The sequence below is a fragment of the Phalacrocorax carbo genome (genome assembly GCF_963921805.1).
Source record: "Phalacrocorax carbo chromosome W unlocalized genomic scaffold, bPhaCar2.1 SUPER_W_unloc_3, whole genome shotgun sequence".
In the NCBI taxonomy this organism is placed as follows: Eukaryota; Metazoa; Chordata; class Aves; order Suliformes; family Phalacrocoracidae; genus Phalacrocorax; species Phalacrocorax carbo.
The window spans coordinates 1,824,735-1,848,221 of record NW_026990254.1 but is presented as its reverse complement, the minus strand read 5'-3'; the positions used below and the strand labels follow the sequence as shown (position 1 = coordinate 1,848,221).

Below are 23,487 nucleotides of genomic sequence, written 5' to 3'. Positions count from 1 at the left end.
AATCAGAAGAGTAAAAGTGAGAAAACTCCTGGGTTGAGATACAGTTTAATAGGTAAAGCAAAAGAGTAATAGTAATAATAATACTGATGATAAAAGTAATTATATAATTAAAAGGAAAAGCAAAAGCTATGTGCGCAAGCCAAACAAAACAAGGAATTCATTCACTACTTCCCATGGGCAGGCAGATGTTTAGCCATCTCCAGGAAAGCAGGGCTCCATCACGCGTAACGGTTACTTGGGAAGACAAATGCCATCACTCTGAACATCCCCCCCTTCCTTCTTCTTCCCCCAGCTTTATATGCTGAGCATGATGTCATATGGTCTGGAATATCCCTTTGGTCAGTTGGGGTCAGCTGTCCTGGCTGTGTCCCCTCCCAGTTTCTTGTGCACCCGGCAGAGCACGGGGAGCTGAAAAAGTCTTTGACCAGTGTAAGCACTACATAGCGACAGCTAAAACACCTCCACATTATCACCACTGTTTCCAGCACAAATCCAAAACATAGCCCCATGCTGGCTACTACGAAGAAATTTGACTCTATCCCAGCTGAAACCAGGACACCATATAAGTAGGTCCTGCATTGTTACACTTTAAATTATGAGTACCAGGAAAATAGACTAAACATTGCATGCAATTGTGGCTTGTACTTCCATGAAAGTATAGCTATTTACTGCACAAATCAAATGCTAGAAACTCCTGGTACAATCACTTGTTGGAAAAAGGTGTTTTAACTGACTAAGAGATTAGTGTTAAGCATAGGGTTTTTTGGTTTGTTTTTAAACAGTTATGGTCAAATCTGACTTTCCACTTACAGGCCATTTAAGTGTTCCAAAATTGACATGGTTATTATATAAACTCTAAATTTCACAGTGCTTCATAAGAATGCTATATACTCTTCACTGTCTATCTGTATGTTTTGATCTTGTGTCTTTCTGCCCCCTTTCCCGCTGTGGAATAATCACTGGAGGTGACTTAGAAATTAAACTTATATTTTTAGAAAAGGTACAGCATGGAAGAAGCTTTCAGGGTAGGGTGCAGCTGACGTGTGAGAAATCCATTCCACGGAAGTACCCTAGGCTTGTAACCTTAGATGTCAGCAATGCCAGGAGAACTTGGTGTACTGACTCTAAGAGGATTTGTCCGGAGGGTGGAGCGGTGTGGAGGCACCATGGCCAGGCTCTGTGATAAATGGGGACTCGAGGTACCATGGAGCTGGTGTGCTGCGTATTTGCTACCCTGAGGCAACAGTCTGTCGTGCTTTTGACAAAATACTGTCCTTTTGGTGAACTTTGCTCATTATAATATCATTATAATACCAAAACACAACTCCATCCCAAAAGCTACCTGCCTCTAAGGTGCAACCACCCCTCACTGGGCATGCGCTTTGAATTTTTCTAGTCTATACCTTTAAAAGTAAAGCGAGGACATTTTACACCAATCATAATAAAGGTATGTATGACTACAGTCACTCAAGATCCACCTGAAAGATAAAAAATAGTATAAAATGTGTGAAGAGAAAGAGGGTGTTAGGGAAGATACCATCGCATACCACTCTGACTTCTGGGACCAGTCGACGGGCTGAGCCTCTCTTCCCACCATTGGGAAGCCTTTGGGTAAGATTAAAACATTTGGTTATACCAAGTGTTTCCCCAGGAAAACTTAGAAAACTCTCTATAGCTTCACTTTAAATCTCCAATGCTTCATATTTGCTTAACGCACTTGTAGCCTAGCAGTGTTACTCATTTTATTAGTATTTATGTGTGTCTTGTAACCAGCAGTTCTATCACCGGTAATCCAAAGAACCTGTGTATCTGTTGCTTTAATAAATTGCACTATCCATTAATCTAGCCATGATCATTCTCATTGAATGCAACTGGCCTGGGCAGCTGCCAAGTTAGTTACTAACAACAAATACTCTGATGAGTGGTTACTTCTACAACCCTTAGAAAATAAACTGTTGAGCAAGTCTGAGACTAAGACTGGATTTAGCTGCACCCAGACTCCTCTTGGAGAAGGAGTTTAGAAAGCAAGGGGGTCCTGTCTGAACCTCGTGACTCAATGGTAGGGTCTCTCCCTAGACACTCCTCAGACCCCTACCACTAATGCAACACCTGCTCAACAATTAATCAAAAAATAAGTTCCAACTTTTCCAGTAAGTTCCAACAGTTCCAACTGGAGCTTAGACTGAGGCACTAATCATACAACTAATCTCAGTTGTTCATAGCATATAGTGCTTAGTACTGTACATTCCTTTGAAGAAGCAATGCTGGAAAACATTACGAGACTTAGAATTAGGAAGCTCAGGTGAAGAGAACTGATCTAAAGAAGTGTATTCTTTTTTTAAAAAAAAATCAACGAAGAAATTTGAAACAAAGGACTTAACTTTTTCAGTAAAGATTGAGAACAGTTGTTGAGGTGACAGGATATGCACATTGCTGCTGAAATTGAACTCTATCTATACACCCAGCCTTCAGAATATTCCCCCTCTCCACCCCAATACAGCAAGGAAGTATGTTAGAAGCTTTTTTTTTTTTTAACAGCCCTAACAGCCCTATATAGAGTCAGTAAATTTACCTTAGCAAAAGTGAAGAATATTATCTGAACTTCTAAACAGGACTAACACTTACGGACAAGCTTAAAATGGATTACACAAATTTATGGATAACAACTCCATTTACAGCTAAAGACACAGTGGTTTCAATGCAGTCCCCAAGTTAGAAAATATGTAACACACAAATCTGAAGATGATAAAAATACTAAAGAAAGGATCACCATATACAAGGCTATGGTTCTTAAATGCTTTCCCCAAAGTGTGTATGAAAATCATTAAAGGGAGAAAGGAACTTTTGGACTGACTCAGGCCTTCTCATTTAGTATAGCTTAAAGACAGAGGACAGAAAACTTGCTTTATTGTCTGAAAAGCTGCCTATAAAGGCGAAAAAGGAAAAATTTTTTCCCAAAGGGTTTCTGACACAAGTGATTTCTGATTTCTTCCTATTTCCAAACCAGCATTTTACAGGTAAAACTGAGAAGGTGTTAGGGAGGGAAGGAGGAAAAACAACAGCTAGTGCAAACCAAATACCCTCTAGGTTGGGATGATCTTTGAAAAGGAAAAAAAAAAAAAAAAAGGAGGGGGAATGATGACACAAAGATCAAGTATAACATATGCAAACTTTTTAAAACTACAGAACTCATATGTCCCATCATTTTAGTACTACAGTTTTCCCACTAGTAGTTTATGCCTTTCCTTTCTTCCTCCCACAAGGATGCACTGGGTTTGTGTGGCAATGTTTTGGTAGTGGAGGCCTACAGGGGTGGCTTCTGTGAGAAGCTGCTAGAAGCTTCCCCCATGTCCGACAGAGCCAGTTCCAGCTGGCTCCAAGACAGACCCACCACTAGCCAAGGCTGAGCCAATCAGCGACGGCAGTAGCACCTCTGTTATAACATATTTAAGAAGGGGGAAAAAAAAAACCAAACCCAAACTGCTGTGGAAGAGCAGCTGGAAGAGAGGAGTGAGAATATGTGAGAGAAACAACTCTGCAGACACCAAGGTCAGTGAAGAAAGAGGGGGAGGAAGTGCTCCAGGTACTGGAGAAGAGATTCCCCTGCAGCCCATGGTGAAGACTAGTAATGCAGGCTGTCCCCTTGCAGCCCATGGAGGTTAGAGGTGGAACAGATATCCACCTGCAGCTCGTGGAGGACCCCATGCTGGAGCAGGTGGATGCACCCAAAGGAGGCTGTGACCCCGTGGGAAGCCCACGCTGGAGCAGGTTTGCTGGCAGGACTTGTGACCCTGTGGGGGACCCATGCTAGAGCAGTCTGTTCCTGAAGGACTGTCTCCCATGGAAGGGACCCCACACTGGAGCAGTTCATGAAGAACTGCAACCTGTGGGAAGGACCCATGTTGGAGAAGTTCATGGAAGACTGTCTCCCACAGGAGGGACCCCATGCTGGAGCAGGGAAAGAGCGTGAGAAGGACGGAGCGGCAGAGACCACGAATGATGAACCAACCGCAACCTCCATTCCCCATCTCTCTCCGCTGCTTGAGGGGGAAGGAGGTAGAAGAGTCAGGAGTGAAGTTGAGCCCAGGAAGAAGGGAGGGGTGGGGGGAAGGTGTTTTAAGATTTAGTTTTTATTTCTCATTATTCTACTCTGATTTGATTGGTAATAAATTAAGCTAATTTCCCCAAGTTGATTCTGTTTTGCCCATGATGGCGAGTGATCTCTCCCTGTCCTTATCTTGACCCACAAACCTTTTGTTATATTTTCTCTCCCCTGTCCAGCTGAGGAGGGGGAATGATAGAGCGGCTTTGGTGGGCACCTGGCATCCAGCCAGGGTCAATTCACCACAAAGGAATACAGCAAAACTTAAAACCTGAAATCCCATCAACACAGCCTTATGTCTAGAACAACAGTAACATGCATACTAGTTGTTGCATCTCTAAGACCTCAACTACATCTGTAAATTAATATGCTCAGAAACATTTCTAGGTGCTTAAGCCAACTGCCATGCCCTCACTGTTAAAGCTTCACAACAAAGCCCCGTGCCAACTGTCAGATGTGGTCCCTGATGCATGCCAACACCCAAATCACTCCTAAAAACTGTTTAGGAGGATGTTATCTGATATCAGCCAGAACTGTGCTACAGATTAGTATAGCAATTTCACAATCCCGTTCTAGCAAACAGGATTAGTCCCTGTCACTTTTTTATTTACTGATAGAGGTGCACTCTACAAAGAGAGCATCAAAAAACAGGGTAACATTTTTGTACTGAGCCTGGCCAGGATAGAGTTAATTTTCTTAATAGCAGCTCATATGGTGCTGTTTTAAATTTTTGACCAAAACAGTACTGATAATACACTAACATTATAGCTTTTGCTGAACAGTGTTTACACAGCATCAAGGCAGTCTGTATTTCTCTCTCTGCCTCCCCAGAGAATAGATTGGGGGGTGTGCAACAGGCTGGGAGGGGACACAACTGGGCAGATGACCCAAACTAACCAAAGAGATATTCCATAATATAACATCATGCTCAGCAATAAAAGTGAAAAGAGGGGGTTTTATGGGTGTTAGCCATCTTTTGCTCAGGAACTGGCTGAGCATCAGTCAACCCATGGGAGGTGGTGTGATTGCCTTTGCATCAATTGTTTTTTTTGTTCCATTTATCCTTCACTTATTAAACAATTATTTAATTTTTGTTTGTTTGTTTTATCTTGACCCCCAAGTTTTCTTGGTTTTATTCTTCCTTTCCTCTTCCTCCATCCCACTGAGGGTGAGGAGGGAAGTGATCAAGCAACTGTGTGGTGCTTATCTGCCCACCAGGGTTAACCCACAACAATTTTCTTTATGAAACTTTTCTTTAACATTCTTTTTTTTTTTTTTAACTTTAAAACAAGGCATTGGGAATAAACACTATCTAACCTTTGAGGGTGAAAACCGTATGCTGGCTGCCTTAGGGAGAAAGTCAATCAATTGATACGGTTAACGTGACTTTGGACACAGTGTTCAAAAGACTTCGTATTTTGCTAAATTAGACACTAAAGTAAGTTCATGCCTATTACAACATAAAAGCATGAATTCAGTCTGAAGCATAGTCACCTGAGATAATATTAAACATCCTTGGGTTCAGGATAGCAGGACAAATCAGTCGAAGAAAAACAAAGCCACTGAAATGGAAAAAAAATGTATTTTGTTCAGTAATAAAGTTAAAGAATGAATGTAAAATTATGTAGTCTTTAAGCATTTAAGTCAGTGTGGAAATCTTTTTGAGATAGATGACAAACAACCCAGCCTGCGCTCTGTGAATACATTTGTTAAGAATGCCTTGTTATGATTTCAACTATGATAAAAACTGAAATAAAAACAGGCATATTGATTTCCCAATTAAGGTGAACCTCTGAAACCACCTGGGAAAAGCTTAACCGTAAAGCCACACTGAAGCCTGTAGTCTAAGACCATGCTGGCTTTAAAAAGGAGGAGCACTTTGTCTCCTGCCTCCCACAAGTGTTCCACTTTCTACTACAGCAAGTAACTCATCCTGCAGCCACTCGCTTCCCCAAGCCAACATAAGGAGAGCAAGAGTGCACAGTCAGAATGGAACCTCTCTTTTGGCAGCAACACGGTCTTAGTTCAGCTTGAACCGATCCATATCCTGATAACAGCACACTACTATCCTAGAAGAATAATATTGGATCAGCTCCTTTCCTCACAGAAGTAATTGCTGCCACCCAGACAATCTAGAAAACTAGGGAAAAGCGCTCAGTTTGACCGCAGAACTAGGAACTTATTAAACAGAAACCCAAAACAGCCTTCAGTTTAACATGAGAAAAATTTGACTTTCTGTTGACAGCTGAAGTAAAAAATATCCATCTCAGTCTAACCATAATTCTGGAAGATTGCTATAAAATGAAGTGACATATGGACCAACTAAAGCAATCTAACTCACCTCTCATTTTGTTCAGAGTGTGTGGACACTACCAGCAGGCTGCTTTTTCACTACAGCAATACCAAAGCCTGACCACTTGCAAAAGAATGGAAGTGGTCCTTGCACTACCTTGCTTGTTAAATATGCAATGATGGCATTATCCATTATTAATTGGAAGCGACACACATAGCAGTGAGGTTAACACACCTTTCGTGTCCAAGACACTTGAATTCCAATATATCCTGTTATAGAAGTTTCCTATTTCTCCAAGAACCATGGATTATGGGCTGACAAAACACTCCTGGCTCAGTGTGAAACAAAAATATTTTCTATGACATGAACTTAAAGCTATGAGGAAGTAAATAATTTTGAAGTCATGGCACATACACCAATTTCTCTTGTAGATGACCTGAAGTTGAAGACAACTGGGGTAATGGACCTTGCAGATACAGAAGATTTGGTGCTTCTTACACCAGTCAAGCTATCTAAATTAAGAATGAGTCAATACCTATGCATGGGTTTTTACAAACAGACAAAAATGGCAGCACTTTCTGAATCATATAGAAGGGAAGCTACCCAGACACTTAAAAACTATCCACCTGTCTTTGAATATGTAATGATTCTTGGACCAAAACCAGTGCAATAAAAGAAAATATTCTTCACTAGAGGCTGCAAAAATACCTGTACTCTAGAGACAAGTCACAAGTATCTGCTTATGAAGGCTAAGATGATGAGAGAAAGGGACCCAATATTTATAGCATCCAGCAGAGACCCCAGGAAAATTGTGAATGTCAGCTGTATCCACTTAAGGAAAGCTACATGGCATGCTCTGGAGATGGGGAGGAACAGAAGGAAACATGGTATTTGCTTCTAAGTTCTACACCCTTGCTAGGTGTTGGCTAGCCCCAACACCTCTGATAAGAGCAGCCTCAATTTGAAGGCAAAACCCCTGCAGAACACTGTTGGCTGGCATTTTTCTTCAAGAAAATCTTGAGTCACTATTGTTACAAACACTAAATGATAGGGAAATAAGCATGGAAGGTACTGTACTAATTACACTAACATTTACTGAAACTCTGGGGAAGGAAGGGCTCCCATGTCTTCATTTCCATCTTCAGCCAAAGTGATAAACAAGAGCCATGACAAATCATCTGGAAGGCTCTGTTCAATGGGAGATTAACTTCAGCAAATCATATCAGTGCCAGATACTGGTCTACCAGCAAGCTAGGCTTGCAAAAAAAAGTAAAGCAAATATAGAAGAGATGTGGCTCTGATACCCTTAAACCCCCAGTATCATTTAGAACAACAGTGTCAAGACCTCATTTATTTTGACCTGCACTGGCAACTGATAGTGATAAAGGAAGAACTATTTATTCAATTGATTTACGAATGCAGACTGGAGTTTTTGTACTCAGTGCCAGTTCAGAGGAGCCAGGTTCAGTAGCCTGCAATATTTTTACAGAGGCTCCGGAATGTTTCAACATGATTGGGCTGGAGCAGAGAAATGAAACAAAACCGGGACAGCATAGAAGTACATATTTCCAGAAATGAACACTGTGTCTTGATTCTGAGTGATCAGCACTGGGAGTCTTCACTTATGCAGAAAACTATATATTCCAATGCAGACAGTACCTCAGTGAAATCTAATGACAGTCCAGTCGCCTTTCTGAGAAGGTATTAGTTTCCTTAACATATTATGTCTGCATTTTAAAGGACATTCATCTTAGAATGTGTAAAATCTTCCCAATAATTAACACACGCTACATAGGAGTCCCTGGATAAGGCATGGTCCTCTCAGATGGCATATGACAGGAACATCATCTTCAGAGGTCACTGCTTTCCAGAGGTATCACAAAAGTTAATTATCACTTCGAGAGAACTTTTTCTCTTTCCCGACATGAAAAAGGAAATAAATATTTTAGATTAGTTTGTAAAACTTCACAAAATACAAGTAAATTCAAATTTAAAGCTATTAAGTATAGCTATACTGACCTCTACACTACACCTCTAGCAAGGCTCCAACAGCAGGACTTAAGAATCTAGCAAGCTCTCAATCCTTAATTGGGATATCATGCCCTAGTACCATACTGATCTTAAGTATTCTTGTAACCTATATAAGTACTATAAAGTTTTGGCACTAAAAGCAAAAATAGATAAGCACACTGAAGTATGACAGTAATAAGACATTAAAAGATTATTTTCAGCATAGAATAAAGTAACAAGTAACTTACCTAACAACTCTTGTTCTCATTGTGGTATTAGCTGGCCATTTGTTTTGAACAGACTTCTGCAAGCATCCATAAATATATCTCAGTGTCCTGTAAAAATAATAGCTAATTAATAATTTCATTAAAAAACTTCACTGAATAAAAAAAGCTGGTCAGAAAGGCTCTAGTCCAACCTCCTGCTTAATGTAGAACTATTATCAATGCCAGGTTTATAATTCAGACATAAGCTTTAAATTAATTTAAAATCTGCTATGACAGTCCATTTACAAATGGCAAAGAAATCCCTTGACTAATACACTATTCTATTGTGCAGGTAAAATTCTGATTACTAATGTATGCATTAAATGTTTTATAATATGTTTTTCCTATTTCTTAGGTAGTGCTTCCTCTTAAAAAATAATTTAAAAAAAAGATGGCTTGGTGGCTTTTCTTTCCACTTTTTAACTGAATGAATAACAATTGGTGTATCCATAAATACAGGTTAGGTGTTTAAAAGTAATTAAGCAATAGTCCTCTCCTATCAAAAAATGGGAGCACTCTGGTGTATTTCAGAAAATGTTAAGAGATGCACCATATACTTAAAAGAATGAAGCTTTTAATGCTAACCTTGCCATCACTGACACAAAATAAACTTCTGTGCTATTCTGCCATTCTGCGGTGGGTTGACCCCGGCCAACAGCTAAGTCCCCACCCAGTTGCTTGCTCACTCCCCCTCAGCAGGATAGGGGAAAGAATCAGAAGGGCAAAAGCAAGAAAAACTCATGGGCTGATGTGCTGGTTTTGGTTGAGAAAGAGTTAATTCCCTTCACTGTAGTGCCTGTAGTAGTCAGGGACCTTTCCAGCTTCCCATGCTCTCCCACATGGGCAAGAGGCAGGGAGGGGCGGGGACACAGCCAGGACAGCTGACCCTGACTGGCCAATGGGATGTTCATTCCATACCATGTGATGCCATGACCAGTATATTAAGGGGGCAGCTGGTGTGTGGGTGTGGGATGGGCAGTTGTGATTAGGGAGTTGGTGGTGTTGGGTTCATGTGCTGTTTGTTTTGGTTGCTCATTCCCCTGCTCCCCCACCCTGGGTTTTGTGCCTCTCATTGTTTTCCTTTCCATTGTGTTATTGTTGCTGTTGTTATTGTTTTATTTTAATTATTAAACTGTTCTTATCTCAACCTGTGAGTGTTACCCTTCTGAATATCTCCCCTATCCCACCAGTGGTGGAGTGAGCAAGCAGCTGTGTGGGGCTGAGTTGCCTGCTAAACCACAACAGCTGACATAAAGACAGTTTAATGGGTGAAGTGAAGCTGCACATGCAAGCAAAGCAAAGCAAGGAATTAATTCACTAGTTCCCATTAGCAGGTGGATGTCCAGTCACTTCCAGGAAAGCAGGGCTTCATCACACGTAATGGTTACTTGCGAAGACAAACACCATAACTCTGCACATCCTCCCTTCCTCCTTTCCCCAGATTTTATTGCTGTCCATGACATCACATGATACGGAATACCCTGCCCTTTGGTCAGTTGGGGTCAGCTGTCTTGGTTGTATCTCCTTCCAACCTCTTGCACACCTCCAGACTACTTGCTGGGGGGGGTGGGGGGTGGGCAGAATGGGGAAAGAAAAAACAACCCTCAGCACTGTGCAAGCACTGTTCAACCAAAACAAGGGTGTGTTACCAATACTGTTTCAGTCACAAATCTAAAACACAGCATCATACAGGCTGCAATGAAGAAAATTAATTCTATCCCAGCCAAAACCAGTACAAATCTCCACCCCTTATTCCATACCATTTGCATCATGCTTGGGTCCTACACTACCTAGTACATCCTCATTAACCACCCCCTCCCCTTCCCATCCTGTAGTATACATACAGATATAATTCCCATAGTCTATGCCCCCCCACATGAAGTGTCCATAAAATGTTCAGTGAGTTCATTTAGTCTGTGACTTGGGCTCCATCTGTTATGGTGGCCACTCAGTGTGCTGGTTTTGGCTGAGAAGGGGTTAATTCTCCTCATCGTGGGGGGTCGGCTAACTTTCCAGCTTCCCGCACTCTGCCGCGTGGGCAGGAGGCTGGGAGGGGCAGGGCCATGGTGGGGGCGGCTGACCCCAACTGGCCAATGGCAGGTTCATTCCATACCATGTGACACCATGACCAGTATATTGTGGGGGGGGGGCAGTTTGCGGCGCGGGGGCGGTGCGGCATCGGGTCGGTGGGCGGTGAGTGGCTGTGTTGCGTCCGGTTTGTTCCGGCAGTTCGTTTCCCTTCCCCCCTCCCCCGGGGTTTTGCGCCTCTCGTTGTTCTCCTTTACATTGCACTTCTGTTGCTGTTTCTTTTAATTTTAATTATTAAACTGTTCTTATCCCAACCCACGAGCGTTACCCTTCTGATTCTCTCCCCCATCTACCAGTGGGGGAGTGAGTGAGCGACTGTGTGGGGCTGAGCTGCTGGCTAAACCACAACAGTCTTTTTGGCGCCCAACGTGGGTCTCAAGGGTTGGAGATAACAACAGCTGCTGGTCACAGCACCATGTTGTCCTTTTTGCAGTTGGTGTTAAAGATCAGTGTTGGTTTGTTTAGTCTGCTGTGTTCTGCTGTGATTAGTAACGTTTTGCCTACAAGATTTGTTATACAAACACTCGTTTTCAGCTTTATCTGGTATTTGGGGTTTTTGCTGAAACCGTTACTGTACTTTGGATACCACCTTGTTGAGGCGATTAGCAATTACACCTCCTCCTCGGAGAGGTTTTATATGGAGGAAATACAGAATAGTACCTTTGCAACTTTGTTCTATGATGTCTCTGCCTCTATTACAACAACTTTTTTGTATCTTGAACATCCTTGGGTGGTTAAGGTGCACTTATTGTTAGTTTTTGGGCATGTTGTTTTGGTTTTGACTAAGCAACTTAAGAATATCACCCAGAAATCTGCCCCAAGGCTTGATAGTTACGAGTGGCAGGGCATGTGGGATAGCATGGGCAAATACCTAGGGGAGTGGGCACCCCCAGTGTTTTGGAGTTTCACCCCCGAACAAGTGCAGAATCCTAAAAAACTAGTAGAATATTTGGAGAAAGTATGTTGTTATGCTGGGAACTCCAGAGAGACACAGATAACTGCAACTTGCTGGGGCCTGGCCCATGCGTACCGAGCCCTGCTCAACAGTATTCAGTGCTCCCAAGGGGAAGAGAAGGTCTCTGGATTGAAAGGCAAAGTGACAGGCACTGTGGCCACTCAAACACCCACAACAAGTACTGGAGCTGACTCAGAGAATCAACCCCTACCAGTATCAGTCGCCCCCATACACAAGACAAAATATTGAAAGCGGACGTCAACTCGTTTAGAACGGGATGGTGAAAAAGCAGGGCTGTCACGGGGAGAGGAGGAAGAAGTCATAAATGAAATAGAGACCACCTGATCCCTGTCCTTGAGCAAGTTGCGAGATATGCGAAAAGATTTCAGCCGTCGTTCAGGTGAGCACATTGTCACCTGGCTGCTCTGATGCTGGGATAATGGGGCCAGTAGCCTGGAACTAGAGGGAAAAGAAGCCAAACAACTGGGATCCCTTTCTGGGGAAGGGGGTGTTGACAAAGCAATTGGGAATAAAACACAACCCCTCAGCCTCTGGAGGCGACTCCTGTCCGGAGTGAAGGAAAGGTATCCCTTTAAGGATGATGTTAAATATCACCCAGGAAAATGGACAACTATGGAGAAAGGCATCCAATCTCTAAGGGAATTAGCTGTGCTTGAGGTGATTTATGGTGACCTGGATGATCAACGGTCATCCTAAGATCCAGATGAAGCTGAGTGCACACGACCCATGTGGTGGAAGTTTGTACGGAGCGCACCATCTTTGCACGCAAACTCATTGGCAGTAATGTCCTGGAAAGATGACGAGACACCAACGGTGTTGGAGGTGATTGATAGACTCCGGGATTATGAAACAAATATCTCTTCCTCGCTCCTCTCTGCTGTTGAGAAACTATCACGAGATGTCCAGCAACTCAAAGAAGATACGTCCTGCTCCCCACCTCGACAGAGTAGTGTCTCAGCTGTTAGGAATAAGCGTCCTTTGGCTCAAAGGAGGGGATAGACACCACAGGCCACCCTATGGTTCTACCTGCGTGACCACGGAGAGGACATGATGAGGTGGGATGGCAAGCCTACCTCAACCCTACAGGCACGAGTGCGTGAACTGCAAGGAAGACCAGTCACTCAGGGAGGCTCTTCCAGGAAAGCTGCTCCAATTTCCAGTGAGCAAGTCCCCAGACAGAGGAGTAGAAGCGCGGATTTTATTTCTAAGCATAATAGAGGGACTCCTGGTTCACATTTACAGGAAGTGAGTTGTGAATGCCATGATCAGGACTAGAGGGGCCCTGCCTCCAGCCAGGTGGAGGAAAGGGATAACCGGGCTTACTGGACTGTGTGGATCCAATGGCCTGGCACATCCGACCCACAGGAGTATAAAGCTTTAGTGGACACTGGTGCACAGTGCACCTTAATGCCATCAAACTATATAGGGGCAGAACCCATCAGCATTGCTGGAGTGACGGGGGGATCCCAAGAGCTAACTGTATTGGAGGCTGAAGTGAGCCTAACTGGGAATGAGTGGCAAACACCCCATTGTGACTGGCCCCGAGGCTCCGTGCATCCTTGGCATAGACTACCTCAGGAGAGGGTATTTCAAGGACCCAAAAGGCTACAAGTGGGCTTTTGGTGTAGCTGCCTTGGAGATGGAGGAAACTAAACAGCTGTCTACCTTGCCCAGTCTCTTGAAGGACCCTTCTGTTGTGGGGTTGCTGAAGGGCAAAGAACAACAGGTGCCAACAGCCACCGCAACAGCGTACCTGCAGCAATATCGCACCAACAGAGACTCTCTGATTCCCATCCGTGAGCTCAATCACCAACTGAGGAACCAAGGAGTCATCAGTAAAACCCACTCACCCTTTAACAGTCCCATATGGCCAGTCCGGAAGTCTAATGGAGAGTGGCTATTATAGTATATTATATTATTATATATATTATTATAATATTAGTATATTATATTATAGTATATTAAGGGGGGGCAGTGTGCGGCTCGGGGACGGCACGGCATCGGGTCGGCGGGAGGTGAGCGGCTGCGTCGCATCCGGTTTGTTTCAGCGGTTCGTTTTTCTTCCCCCCTTCCCCGGGGTGTTGCGCCTCTCGTTGTTGTCCTTTACATTGTGTTTCTGTTGTTGTTTCTTTTAATTTTAATTATTAAACTGTTCTTATCCCAACCCACGAGTGTTAGCCTTCTGATTCTCTCCCCCATCCCGCCGGTGGGGGAGTGAGCGAGCGACTGTGTGGGGCTGAGTTGCCGGCTAAACCACGACACCTGCAAATGTCTGACAGAGAGTGGAAACTAACAGTGGACTCTTGTAGCCTGAATGAAGTCATGCCACAGTTGAGTGCTGCTGTACTGGGCCTGGAGGAACTCCAGTACAAGCTGGAGTCAAAGTGACTTTGGTCTGTGGATAAGTCCATGCTAGAGCAGGTACACCCCTGTGAAGGGACTGTGACCTGTAGATAAGACCATACCAGAGCAAGTATGCCCCTGTCATGGTTTAGCTGGCAGCTCAGCCCCACACAGTTGCTCGCTCACTCCCCCACCGGTAGATGGGGGAGAGAATCAGAAGGGTAACACTCGTGGGTTGGGATAAGAACAGTTTAATAATTAAAATTAAAAAACCAACAACAAGAATGCAATGGAAAGGAAAACAACGAGAGGCGTGAAACCCAGGGGGGAGAAGGAGGGGGGAGGGGAATGAACCACCAAAACAAACCGCACGTGACACAGCCACTCACCATCCAATGCCACACCTCCCCAAGCTGCAACTGCCCACCTTAATATACTGGTCATGATGTCACATGATATGGAATGAACATCCCATTGGCCAGTCGGGGTCAGCCGCCCCGGCTATGTCCCCGCCCCTCCCAGCCTCCCGCTGACGCACGGGAAGCTGGGAAGGTCCCCAACCACCACAGGCACCACAGTGAAGAGAATTAACCCCTTCTCAGCCCAAACCAGCACAGCAGGCCACATGGAACTATTCAAGGGTGACTGAGTCTTGCTGATCACTCCTTGGTTCTCCAATCAGTGAATCAGCTCATGGATGGGAACCAGAGAGTCTTGCTTGGTACGATACTGCCACTGCTTCAGCGTCATGGTAGCAGTCAGCACCTGCTGCTCTTCAACACACAGCAATGCCACATCAGAAGGGTCCTGCAAGAGGCTGGGTAAGGCAGACAGCTGTTTGACCTTCCCCGCATCCACAGCAGCTACACCAAAGGCCCACCAGTACCCTTTTTGGTTCTTGATGTACACTCTCCTGAAACAGTCTATACCAAGGACACATGGAGGCTCCAGACCAGTCACAATAGAGTGCTTCTGCCACTTGTCCACTGTTAGGCTCACCACAGCCTCTAACACAGACAACTGTTGGGATCCCCTTGCCACTCCAGAAATAGAGATGGGTTCCATGCCCCAATATTCTGATGGCATTAGGGTACACTGTGCACCCATATCCACCAAAGCCTTATACTCCCATGGCTGTAATGTGCCAGGCCATCGATTCCACAAAGTCCAATAAACCTGGGTGTCCCTTTCCTCTGCCTGGCCAGAGGTAGGATCTCTCTCTTCCTGGTTGGAGCATTTATTACTCAGCTCCTGTAATTGCAACCCAGAATTCCCTTCATTAGGATCAGCCCTTCCACTGTGTCTGAGGGTGTCATGGTTTTAGCTGGGATAGACTTAATTTTCTTCACTGAAGCTGGCATAGTGCTGTGCTTTGGATTTAGTATGAAAACAATGTTGATAACACCCCAATGTTTTGGTTGTTGATGGGTAGTGCTTGTACTAGTCAAGGACATTTCTAGCTTCCCATGCTCTGCTGGGTGCACAAGAAGCCAGGATGGGAGGAGGGCACAGCTAAGAGAGTGGATTCAAACTGACCAAAGGGATATTCCATATCATGTAACGTCATGCCCAGTATGTTAACTGGGAGGGTGTCCTGGTTTCAGCTGGGATAGAGTTAAATTTCTTCGTAGTAGCTAGTATGGGACTATGTTTTGGATTTTTGCTGGAAACAGCGGTGATAATGTGGAGATGTTTTAGTTGTTGCTAAGTAGCAGTTACACTGGTCAAGGACTTTTTCAGCTCCCCGTGCTCTGTCGGGTGCACAAGAAGCTGGGAGGGGACACAGCTGGGACAGCTGACCCAAACTGACAAATGGGATATTCCATACCATATGACATCATGCTCAGTATATAAAGCTGGGGAAGAAGAAGGAAGGGGGGACATTTGGAGTAATGGCGTTTGTCTTCCCAAGTAACCGTTACGCGTGATGGAGCCCTGCTTTCCTGGAGATGGCTGAACACCTGCCTGCCCATGGGAAGTGGTGAATGAATTCTTTGTTTTGCTTTGCTTCCGCACGCAGTTTCTGCTTTACCTATTAAACTGTCTTTATCTCAAACCATGAGTTACCTCACTTTTACTCTTCTGATTCTCTCCCCTGTCCCACAAGGGGGGAGTGAGTGAGCGGCTGCATGGTGCTTGGTTGCTGACTGGGGCTAAACCACGACAGAGGGGCTAGCCGGGGGAGAGGGAGGCAATCGCGGCTTGGGGAGGGGCAGCATCAGTTGGCGGGTGGTGAGCGGCTGTATCGTTTGTGTTTCTGGTTTTTTTTCCTTTTCCATTTTATTATATTGTCATTATTGTCATTATTATAATCATTATTATTATAATTATTTTTGTTGTAACTATTAATCTGTGCTTCTCTCAACCCACAAGTTCTTTTGCTCTTCTGATTCTCCTCCCCATCCCACAGGGGTGGGGGGAGTGAGTGAGTGGCTGCATGGTGTTTAGTTGCTGACTGAGGCTGAACCACGACAGTCCATTTTGGCGCCCAATGTGGGGCACGAAGGGTTTGAGATAATAACAGTTGCTGGTCACAGCACTGATTCATCTGTTCTCAATATTAGTTTGTCCAGTCTATATCATTCTGATTGTAAAGTTGACATTAAAAATAGCTGCTGGTTTGTGTACTTTGCTGTGCTCTGCAGTGATTAGAGATGTTTTGCCTAGGAGATTTGTTATTAAAACACTGGCCTTGAGCATTACTAATTATTTAGGTCTTGCATGGAAGCCATTACTGTACTTCAGCTACCACCTGATGGAGACAATTACCAATTATACTTCCTCCTCTGAGAGATTTTTTATGGAGGACATACAGAATGGCACCTTAGCTACCATCTTCTAAAATGTCTCCTGCTTCTCCTCCTTTTCAGTATCTTGAACATCCTTGGGTAGTTAAGATATATCTGTTGGTATTGCTGTGGCAGACAATTTCAGTTCTGTCTAAGGTTAATAAGCAATTTAAGAATATAATCCAGAGGTCTGCCCCAAGGCTCGATAGCTATGGGTGGCAGGGTATGTGGGATAGTATGGGCAAATGCCTAAGATGGTGGGCACCCCCCGTGGTGTGGGACTTCACCCCTGAACAAGTGCAGAATCCTGAAAGATTAGTAGAATATTTGGAGGAAGTATGTTGTCACCCAGGCAATTCCAGGGAGATAAAAATCACTGCAATGTGCTGGGGCCTGGCTCATGCCTATCGAGCCCTATTTAACACTATTCAGTACCCCCAAGGGGAAGAGAAGATCTCTGGATCTAAAAAGACAAAGACAAGGAAAGCAACAAGCACTGCGGCCACTCAGACCCCCACGACAGACACTGCAGCTACTGCAACCCCAGTGACAAGCATTGCAGCTGAACCAGAGGACCAACCCGTGCCAGTATCACTCGCCCCTATACACAAGAAGTAATATTGGAAGAGAAAGTCAACTCATTTAGAAAGAGATGACGAAGAAGCAGGGCCATCACAAGAACAGGAGGAGGAAGAATGTGTACGAGAAATGGAAACTACTTGATCCCTATCCTTGAGTGAGCTGCGGAATATACAAAAAGATTTTGGCCATCGTTCAGGTAAGCACATGATCACCTGGCTGCTCTGATGCTGGGATAATGGGGTCAGTAGTCTGGAATTAGAGGGGAAGGAAGCCAAACAACTGGGATCCCTCTCTAGGGAAGGGGGCATTGATAAAGCAATTGGAAAAGGAACACAAGCCCTCAGCCTCTGGAGGCGGCTCCTGTCTGTAGTGAGAGAGAGGTATCCCTTCAAAGAAGATATTGTATTTCGCCTAGGAAAACGGATGACCATGGAGAAAGGCATTCAGCATCTAAGGGAACTAGCTGTGCTTGAGGTGATTTATGGTGACCTGGATGATCAGTGGTCCTCCAAAGAGCCAGATGAAGCTGAGTGCACACAACCCATGTGGCGGAAGTTTGTACGGAGTGCACCATCCTCATATGCAAACTCATTCACAGTAATGTCCTGGAAAGATGACGAGACACTAACGGTGGCTGAGTTGACAAACTCTGGGAACATGAAGTAAATCTCTCTTCCTCGTTCGTCTCTGCTGTTGAGAAACTGTCCCGGGAGGTCCAGCAATTCAAAAAAGATATGTCCTACTCCCCACCAGTACGGACCAGTATCTCAGCCATTAGGAGTAATCGTCCCTTGGCTCAAGAGAAGGGATACACACGACGGGGCACCCTATGGTTTTAGCTGCGTGATCACGGAGAGGACATGAAGAAGTGGGATGGAAAACCTACATCGACCCTAGAGGCATCGGTACATGAGCTGCAAGGGAGAACAATCACTCAGGGGAGTTTCTCCAGGAGAGCTGCTGCTCCAGTTTTCTGTAAGCAATTCTCCAGACAGAGGAGCAGAAGTGCTGATGTCCTGACTGATCTTAATAGAGACACTTGTGATTCGCATTTACAGGAAGTAAGTGACCAATACTATCATCAGGACTAGAGGGGCACTGCCTCCAGCCAGGTGGAGGAAAGGGATAACCAGGTTTACTGGACTGTGTGGATACGATGGCCTGGCACATAGGACCCACAGAGGTATAAAGCTTTAGTGGACACCGGCGCACAGGGCACCTTAATGCCATCAAACTATATAGGGGCAGAACCCATTAGCATTGCTGGAGTGACAGGGGGATCCCAAGAGCTAAATGTATTGGAGGCCGAAGTGAGCCTCACTGGGAATGAGTGGCAGAAGCACCCCATTGTGACTGGCCCAGAGGCTCCATGCATCCTTGGCATAGACTACCTCAGGAGAGGGTATTTCAAGGACCCAAAAGGCTACAAGTGGGCTTTTGGAGTAGCTGCCTTGGAGACGGAGGAAATTAAACAGCTGTCTACCTTGCCTGGCCTCTCGAAGGACCCTTCTGTTGTGGGGTTGCTGAAGGTCGAAGAACAACAGGTGCCGACCGCGACCACAACAGTGCACTGGCGGCAATATCGCACCAACAGAAACTCTCTGATTCCCATCCGTGAGCTCAATCACAAACTGAGGAACCAAGGAGTCATCAGTAAGACCCACTCACCCTTTAACAGTCCCATATGGCCAGTGCAGAAATCTAATGGAGAGTGGAGGCTAACAGTAGACTATCGTGGCTTGAATGAAGTCACTCCGCTATTGAGTGCTGCTGTGCCAGACATGCTAGAACTTCAGTACGAACTAGAGTCAAAGGCAGCCAAGTGGTATGCCACAATCGATATCACTAATGCATTCTTCTCCATCCCTCTGGCAGCAGAGTGCAGGCCACAGTTTGCTTTCACTTGAAGGGGCGTCCAGTACACCTGGAATCGACTGCCCCAGGGGTGGAAACACAGCCCTACCATTTGCCATGGACTGATCAATAATGCTTTGTAACTAGGTGGAGCTCCTGAACACCTACAATACATTGATGACATCATTGTGTGGGGCAACACAGCAGAAGAAGTTTTTGAGAAAGGAGAGAAAATAGTCCAAATCCTCCTGAAAGCTGGTTTTGCCATAAAACAAAGTAAGGTGAAGGGACCCACACAAGAGATCCAGTTCTTAGGAATCAAATGGCAAGATGGTCATCGTCAGGTCCCCATGGATGTGATGGACAAAATAGCAGCCATGTCTCCACCAACTAGCAAAAAGGAAACACAAGCTTTTTTGGGCGTGTGGGTTTCTGGAGAATGCATATTCCACACTACAGTCTGATCGTAAGCCCTCTCTATCAAGTGACCCGGAAAAAGAATGATTTCAAATGGGGCCCTGACCAACGACAAGCCTTTGAACAGATTAAACAGGAGGTAGTTCATGCAGTAGCCCTTGGGCCAGTCTGCGCAGGACAAGATTTACTAAAACTGTGCTCTACACCGCAGCTAGGGAGAATGGTCCGACCTGGAGCCTCTGGCAGAAAGCACCAGGGGAGACCCGGGGTTGACCCCTAGGGTTTTGGAGTCGGGGATACAGAGGGTCCGAAGCCTGCTATACTCCAACTGAAAAAGAGATATTGGCAGCATATGAAGGGGTTTGAGCTGCTTCAGAAGTGGTTGGTACTGAAGCACAGTTGCCCCTGGCACCCCAACCGCTGGTGCTGGGCTGGATGTTCAAAGGAAACGTCCCCTCTACACACCATGCAACTGATGCTACATGGAGTAAATGGGTTGCACTGATCACCCACCGGGCTCGAGTAAGAAACCCCAGTCGCCCAGGAATCTTGGAAGTGATCATGGACTGGCCAGAAGGCAAAGATTTTGGATTATCACCAGAGAAAGAGGTGACATGTGCTGAAGAAGCCTCACTGTATAACAAACTGCCAGAAAATGAGAAGCAATATGCCTTCTTCACTGGTGGGTCCTGTAGTCTTGTGGGGAAGCACCGGAGATGGAAGGCTGCTGTATGGAGTCCTACACGACAAGTAGCAGAAACTGCTGAAGGAGAAGGTGAATCGAGCCAGTTTGCAGAGGTAAGGGCCATCCAGCTGGCCTTAGACATTGCTGAATGGGAAAAGTGGCCAGTGCTCTATCTCTATACTGACTCCTGGATGGTGGCAAATGCCCTGTGGGGTTGGTTACAGCAGTGGAAGCAAAGCAACTGGCAGCGCAGAGGAAAACCCATCTGGGCTGCCACATTGTGGCAAGATATTGCTGCCCAGGTAGAGAACCTGGTTGTAAAAGTATGTCATGTGGATGCTCACAATCACAAGAGCCGGGCCACTGAAGAACATTGAAACAACCAGCAGGTGGATCAGGCTGCCAAGATTGAAGTGGCTGAGGTGGATCTGGACTGGCAACATAAGGATGAACTATTTCTAGCTCGGTGGGCCCATGACACCTCAGGCCATCAAGGGAGAGATGCAACACACAGGTGGGCTCGTGATCGAGGGGTGGACTTGACCATGGACGCTATTGTGCAGGTTATCCATGAATGTGAAACATGTGCTGCAATCAAGAAAGCCAAGTGGGTAAAGCCTCTGTGGTATGGCGGATGATGGCTGAAATATAAATATGGGGAGGCCTGGCAAACTGACTATATATATCACACTCCCACTAACCCGCCAAGGCAAGCGCCATGTGCTTACAATGGTGGATGCAACCACTGCCTGGCTGGAAACATATCCCGTGCCCCATGTCACTGCCGGGAACACTATCCTGGGTCTGGAGAAACAAGTCCTGTGGCGACATGGCACCCCAGAGAGAATTGAGTCAGACAATGGGAGTCATTTCCGAAATAACCTCATAGACAGCTGGGCCAAAGAGCACGGCATTGAGTGGGTGTATCACATCCCTCCCCTATCATGCACCAGCCTCTGGGAAAGTAAAACGATACAATGGACTATTAGAAACTACACTGAGAGCAATGGTGGGTGGAATATTTAAACACTGGGATACACATTTAGCAATAGGCACCTGGTTAGTCACCACTAAGGGATCTGCTAAGCGAGCTGGCCCTGCCCAGTCAGAACCCTTACGTACTGTGGAAGGGGATAAACTCCCTGTAGTGCACATAAAAAATATGTTGGGGAAAACTGTCTGGGTTCTTCCTGCCTCAGGAAAAGGCAAACCCATTCATTTGATTGCGTTTGCTCAAGGACCTGGGTGCACTTGGTGGGTGATGTGGGAGGATGGAGGAGTCCGGTGTGTACCTCAAGGGGATTTGATTTTGGGGGAAAACAGCCAATGAACTGAAAAATATGCTGTTAATTGTTATATAATATTGTATGTCATCACTACTATGGTTGTTATATGGCATATCAATGGTATCATGCTGGGAATCTCCCAAATTAATAAAAGAAATGGACTTTGTATTGAACGAAGCAAAGTGGAGCAGTGAGAGAACAAGGAGTAACAGTGCAGCCGTGATGGAATGAGGACTGACTTCAGCATGCAACAATCCAACACCACACACAGTACCTCTCTGAAAGAATCGCACAATAGTTGGAACCCGAAGTCATGGACTAAATGAACTCAATGGACATTTCACGGACATTTTACAGGGGTGGTCCATAGACTAGGGGAATGATAAATGAAATCTGTATATTCTGTTAAAGGATCAGAAGGCGGGTAGTGGTTATTGAAATTATATTGGATAGTATGGGACCTGAGCATGGTGTAAATGATATGGAATAAGGGGTGGATACTGTCATGGTTTTAGCTGGAATAGAGTTCATTTTCTTCACTGCAGCTGGCATAGTGCTGTGCTTTGGACTTAGTATGAAAACAATGTTGAGATAACACACAGGTGTTTTGGTTGTTGCTGGGTAGTGCTTGTACTAGTCAAGGACATTTCTAGCTTCCCATGCTCTGCCAGGTGCACAAGAAGCTGGGAGGGGAGGGGGCACAGCTAAGAGAGTGGATTCAAACTGGCCAAAGGGATATTCCATATCATGTAACGTCATGTCCAGTATGTTAACTGGGAGGGGCTGGCCGGGGAACAGGGGAAGCAGTCGCAGCTCGGGGAGGGGCAGCATTGGTCAGTGGGTGGTGAGCGGTTGTATTGTGTGTGTTTCGGGTTTTTTTCCTTTTCCATTTTATTATATTGTCATTATCGTCATTATTATAATAATAATTATTATTATAATTATTATTTTTATTGTAATTATTAAACTGTGCTTATCTCAACCCACATGTTCTTTTGCTCTTCTGATTCTGCTCCCCATCCCATAGGGGTGAGGGGCGAATGAGCGAGCGGCTGCGTAGTGTCTAGTTGCTGACTGAGGCTGAACCACGACACAGGGATTGCTCAACAGCAACTGGAACAGTAATCTTCTCTGGATGGAGCCTTTTCGGCTGCTGTTTTTCCTTGGAATTCATGTATGTGGTCTTCTAGGTTTGAGGTAGGTGCAATGCCCCACTTCCCCATGTCTTCCCTGTGGTTGCAGAACTAGAACCACAGGTTAGCACATGGCATGTGCCCACAGTTCCCTTTCCCTTGAGCAGAGAAAGGCTGATTTCATATGGCACTCTTGATAGCTGAGATACCAGGCTGTAGGGGTAAGAAGAAAGAGGTATTCTCTTCAAGTTGCTGGAACTGTTGGTACAGTTTCTCCGCAGCTGAGACACACGACTGTAGGGTCAGGGAGGAAGAGAGACTCTCTTCAGAGCACCAGAGCTGGCAGGCCAGTCTTTCCACAGTTGGTGCCTTGATGTCTGTCCAGTACATTATCACCAGGGTGCTGGCATACAATGTCAGTGTTCCATACAAACTTCTGCCACATGGACTGCAAGTACTGCACTTCATCTGGATCTTTGGAGGCCTGGTTATTGTCCGTGTTGCTGTAGGTCACCTCCACCACCACTAATTCCCTCAGATACTGAATACCTTCCTCAGTCGTGGCCCACTTGCTTTGGCAGTTTACAAGACCTTCCCTGAGAGGGTATTTTGTCTTTACGCTCAACAGAAGCCACTTCCAGAGGCCGTGGATTGTTGCCCCTC

The 23,487-nt window shown here is 45.3% G+C and overlaps 1 protein-coding gene across 2 annotated transcripts in view; it reads right to left on the bottom strand.

Moving 5' to 3' along the window:
* The window catches only part of LOC135310854 (ras GTPase-activating protein 1-like), a 137,524-nt gene that overhangs the window by 8,039 nt on the left and 105,998 nt on the right, over positions 1 to 23,487 (bottom strand). Inside the window, exons 20-22 of one of the 2 annotated variants that reach the window (XM_064439912.1) lie at positions 8,654 to 8,740; positions 5,597 to 5,664; positions 32 to 1,605 (exon numbers count right to left, since the gene is read on the bottom strand). In XM_064439912.1, coding sequence (XP_064295982.1) covers positions 1,406 to 1,605; positions 5,597 to 5,664; positions 8,654 to 8,740 — 355 coding nt within the window. In that variant the 3' untranslated portion in view covers positions 32 to 1,405. Of the gene's footprint in view, positions 1 to 31; positions 1,606 to 5,596; positions 5,665 to 8,653; positions 8,741 to 23,487 lie in introns of those variants that run through there. The other variant, XM_064439911.1, reaches the window with a different exon arrangement.